Consider the following 4955-nt stretch of genomic DNA (forward strand, 5'->3'; position numbering starts at 1 on the left):
CAAGTGCAGATGTTATTTCTACTATACTTTTTTGCTTCTTGAGGATATATTCCCAAAAGTGGTATTGCTGGGTCAAATGGGAGTTCAATTTCTAATTTTTTGAGAAGCATCCATATTGTATTCCAAAAGGGCTGAACCAGTCTGCATTCCCACAAGCAGTGTAGGAGGGTTCCTTTCTCCCCACATCCATGCCAAGAGTGGTTGCTTTTGTTCTTTTGGATGTGTGCCAAATGGCCAGGTTGATAACAGACATGAAGAAAAAAATAAGGAAAAGACTCAAGCTCTCCCTTTCACCCATTCCAGAATTAGGAAATACTGACATTCATTCCTCTGGATCTGTTTTAAGTTTCCTTGGTAACCCAACAGGATGAAATGCCTCTAAAGAATCCTCTTTTAAAAAAATATATATTTTTTGGCTTTTTATTTTTTTAATTTATTTTTTTTATTTTATTGAATCACCATGTGGAGGGTTACATAGTTCTCAGGATTATGTCAATTATACAATACTCAAACACCCTTCCCTTCACCAGTGCCCCTATTCCATCACCAACCACCCCAGTATATCTCCCGCCCCTTCCCGCCCCCCCGTCCCCGCCCTTATAATTGATAAGTTTCACTTCATTTACGCTTTATCTTGGTTACATTCTATGTTTCAACATATAACTCGCTATTGTTGCTGGGATTTCCCGCCAAAAGGAAAAAGACAGTCCTATTGTCAAGGAATCACTTAATAGTTCTCCATTGCTGAGAATGTAAAGATATTAAGTCCCGTTGTTTGTTACATAACTTTTCTATTTTTTTCCCCCCTCGTCCCGCGCCACCGAGTTCACGCCTGTTTAGTATTCACCACGCTGCCTGACAAAGGAAAAAAAAAAGGAAAAGATGGTTATTTCCCGTCATCAGCCGGCGTGGGGCTCTGGCTTAGTTGATAGTCTGGTAGAAAGTCTGCAGTTTCTGGAACCAAAAGTAGTGTGCTGGTATCGGCCCCGACTTGAGATTCCACCAGCGTCCCGCTGTTCCATGTACATAATACTTTATTCCCTTGTATCCCATTCCCATGCCACCAGGTCCGTGTCAACTTAATGGACATCATACTATGGTTAACGCCACGCCGCGTTTCTTCCCGAGAAAGAAGGATGTTTCTTCTCAGCTGGCGTGGGGATATGGCTTAGTTCAATCTAGAGAGATGGCTACCATTTTGGTTGCCTTCAATATTTCAACAAAAAACTTACTATTCTTGTTAGGGTTTCCCACCAAAGTCCGACCCGTTAAAAAGGAACCATTTCATATTGCTGATGATTAGATGACATTAGGTTGTGCGGCCTCGGCCGCGGCCACGCGGTTTTGGGTTTCTGTATAAAGTCCAGGGAAAATTCTGCCTGAAATTCTATCGCTACAATCTTTTACCCTTTTATGGTGCTCATAAGATGGGAAAACCTAGAGAAATACCGGGCCCCCGCACGGGCGGCCTGGCGGAAATGCTCAATTCACATACTGCAGGTTGTTCAGTGGGCTGCTGGTGTCCAAAGCAGCTCCCTTGTCCTCCTCGGTCATACTGGAGCGGCGGGCGCGGTGAAGTGGGCTATTTTTTGGCTTTTTAGGTTCACCTGTCGATGCTTGGGAGTTACTCCTGACTTTGCATTCAAGAATTACTCCTGGAAGTGCTTGGGGGGCCCTATGGGATGCTGGGGATCAAACTCAAGTCGGCTGCATGCAAGGCAAACATTATACCTGCTGTGCTATCCCTCTGGCCCCTGTGTCTTTATTTCTTAAACTTTTTTTTTTACTTTGCCTTCCTCCTGAATCTCACTTAAACAGTATGTACCCATATAAGGCTCCAGGATGATCAGGGAGGCAGAGAGAGGCACCATCTGCTCCTTGACTGAACATTGAGCTTCGAGTAGTAAAATATCCTCTACCTAGTCCCACAGGGTTTGGGGAGCATCCAGGTTGGGGGCCAAGAAATGCAAACCAACCAGCCAACCCTGTTATTTCCATTTCTGTCCTTCCCATCCTCTTTGTACCTCTTCTGTCTCTGTTTATAGCTTGAATGACCAATGCTTTAAAGAAACCTTCCTGTTTGCAATCCTGATGGCCAATGCCATATAAATTCAAGCTGTCTCTTCCCCCTCTCCATGGAAAAGCAATGCCTTTACCTTAGAAACTGCAAAGAAGAAAAGAATTCAAGTGACTCACACTCCTCTAATGTTTCAGAGATTTGCTGAGAGCTTTTTTCTCTCTTCTAAACATTGATTTCTCATTGGTTTCCAATGCTATAGAATTTCAGGGGTTGACCTTGTCACCTCCCATCCCAATCCCACGCACAAAAAAATTTCCAGTGCCAACCAACCCTGAACTTGCACTGTCTTCGGAATCACTGTCACATAAGGAACAACTAGAACCACATTTCACTCTGTCATCTAAAAACCTGTGGGATTTCTTATTTTTCTTACTTTAGTGCTGGAAAAAATTCAGTAGCATGCCAAGTCTCTTCAGTAACATGCTGAATCTCTCTCTCTCTCTCTCTCTCTCTCTCTCTCTCTCTCTGGAGGTAGAAATCCACTTAGGCTGATGATGATGAGGCAGAGAATTTTATCCTTGTAGTTGCTTTGTTTCGCTTAACCTTAGTCGTTAATGAAAAGACTTCCCCTGGGGAGCCTCTGAAGTTTCAACTCCCAGACGACATCCTCTGCATTTTGCCCAGAACTGCATCTACTTGGTACTATGGCCCGCAGCACCTTCATGGGTAAAGGTGGACCTAATGGTCAGGGAAGGAAAATGGTCTCAGGCATTGCTCAAGATAAAGAGGGAAATTCTGAACCAATGTGATGGGATCTGGGCGATGCTTTGGGAATGTTAATTATGTTCTTGTGTGTGGGTGGTCCAAGGAGGCAGCTCAGCCATCATCTGAGATGAGACTTACCCTGGTCTGCAGGGAGGTTTTGCACCCAAGCATGCTCTCGCCTTCCTTTAAGTATTTCCAGGGGTAAACAGAGCGATGGTATAATCTCACCCTTTGGAAAATGGCTGAGTTGTTCAGATGAGTCGGAGGCATGCAAGCAGTTGGGAATCATACTTCATCCTGGTGATTTCAGAAGGAAATGAACCTCTTCTTTTTTGTTCTCATCTCAGTACTTGGCATGAGATGCCAAAGTGAGGGAGCAATAAAAATGTGTGTCCGAGGGGCAGAGCAATAGCACAGGGGGAAGGGTGTTTGCCTTGTACATGGCTGACCCAGGTTTGATCCCTGGCATCCCATAGGGTTCCCTGAGCCCCACAGGAGTAATTCCTGAGTGCAGAGCCAGGAGCAAGCCCTGAGCATCACTGGGCATGCCCCTCCCCACCATGGAGTTTGAACTTTGCTTTCTGGCAGACCCAAATCCAATTACTGGCACCATGTGGTCCTGTCTCCTGAACCCCACTAGATGTAATTTACCCCACCCCCACCCCTACAATCAAGAGACAGTTAGGTACATAGATAAAAGGTCTGGAGATTCCTTTACTTTCACAGTACATGTGAAGAAGATAAACTTTCTCTTTCTTCTCGAAGCTCTGGCTTTCTGGTTGCGGCACTGGTCAGATTTCCCAGGAAAGTGTTTACTAAATCAAGGACCATCACTTTTCATTCTCAGCGTTCATATGCTGGGCTGTCTAACCACGACCGAGTTCTTATTCCTAGGATGCTGTTATTGTACCCCCAGGGGGCGCTTATTTTGATTCTTTTCACCCTGTCTTTCCCAGCAGGCATGTTGGCAACATGGAAGCCAGGAATCAAACAGACGTTTGGGGTTCATTCTACTGGGCTTGTCAGATGACCCAGACCTTCAGCCCGTCCTCTTCTGCCTCTTCCTATCTATGTACCTGGTCACCATCATGGGGAACCTGCTCATCCTCCTGGCAGTGGTCTTGGACCCTCACCTGCACACCCCCATGTACTTCTTCCTCTCCCACCTCTCTTTCACCGACATCTGCATCAGCACATGCACCATCCCCAAGATGCTGGCGAACATCCGCGCCCAGACGCAGAGCATTTCGTATCTGAGCTGTCTCACCCAGATTGGCTCAGTATTCACTTTAGGTGCATTTGAGAACTTTCTCCTAGCCGCCATGGCCTATGACCGCTATGTGGCCATCTGCCACCCACTGAGGTACTCGGCCATCATGAACCCCCGATTCTGCGGCCTGCTGGTTGGGGTCTCTCTGCTCCTGAGCATCGGGGATGCCTTGCTCCACACCCTGCTGGTGTTGCCCCTCTCCTTCTGCTCAGATCTGGAGATCCCCCACTTCTTCTGCGAATTCTCTCAGGTCATCAAGCTGGCGTGTTCCGACACCCTCACCAACAACGTCCTGTTCTATTTCATGACTTGCCTATTCGGTGGGGTCCCTGTGTCTGGCATAATTTTCTCCTACACTCAGATCATCTCCTCTGTGTGGAAGATCCCATCGGTGGGGGGCAAGTTTAAGGTGTTTTCCACGTGTGGGCCTCACCTCGCAGTGGTCTCCCTGTTCTATGGGACGGCGTTTGGGGTGTACATCACCTCCGCTGTCCTGGAGTCTTCTACAAAGACAGCTGTGGCTTCGGTGATGTACATTATAGTCCCACAAATGATGAACCCCTTTATTTACAGCCTGAGAAACAAGGACATGAAGGGAGCCTTGAGGAAGCTCACCAGAAGGAGGACTTTCTCGTGAGATCTTTGAGGATTTGAGTTTCAGAATCAGGGAAAGCAAAGCATTAAAAACAGGGGTGGAACCAAGGAGTTTCATTTATTTATCACCCATTCTCCTTCTTCCTCTCCTCCTCCTCCTTCCTCTCCTCCTCATCCTCTTTCTTCTTCCTCTCCTCCTCCTCCTCCTTCTTCTTCCTCTCATCTTCCTCCTCCTCCTTCTCCTCCCATTCCTCTTCCTGCTTCTTCTAAAATGACTAAATACTTTGAACACAATGACAAGTTACT

The 4955-nt window shown here is 46.5% G+C and overlaps 1 protein-coding gene across 1 annotated transcript; it reads left to right on the top strand.

The window, feature by feature from the left end:
- The first annotated feature begins 3757 nt into the window (after positions 1 to 3757).
- Positions 3758 to 4692, top strand: LOC101549853 (olfactory receptor 7G2-like). Its single transcript, XM_004619542.2, is given in 2 exon segments — positions 3758 to 3782; positions 3785 to 4692. Coding segments are annotated over 2 exon segments (933 nt in total).
- The last annotated feature ends 263 nt before the right edge of the window (positions 4693 to 4955 follow it).

This window comes from Sorex araneus, chromosome 2 (genome assembly GCF_027595985.1).
Source record: "Sorex araneus isolate mSorAra2 chromosome 2, mSorAra2.pri, whole genome shotgun sequence".
Lineage (NCBI taxonomy): Eukaryota > Metazoa > Chordata > Mammalia > Eulipotyphla > Soricidae > Sorex > Sorex araneus.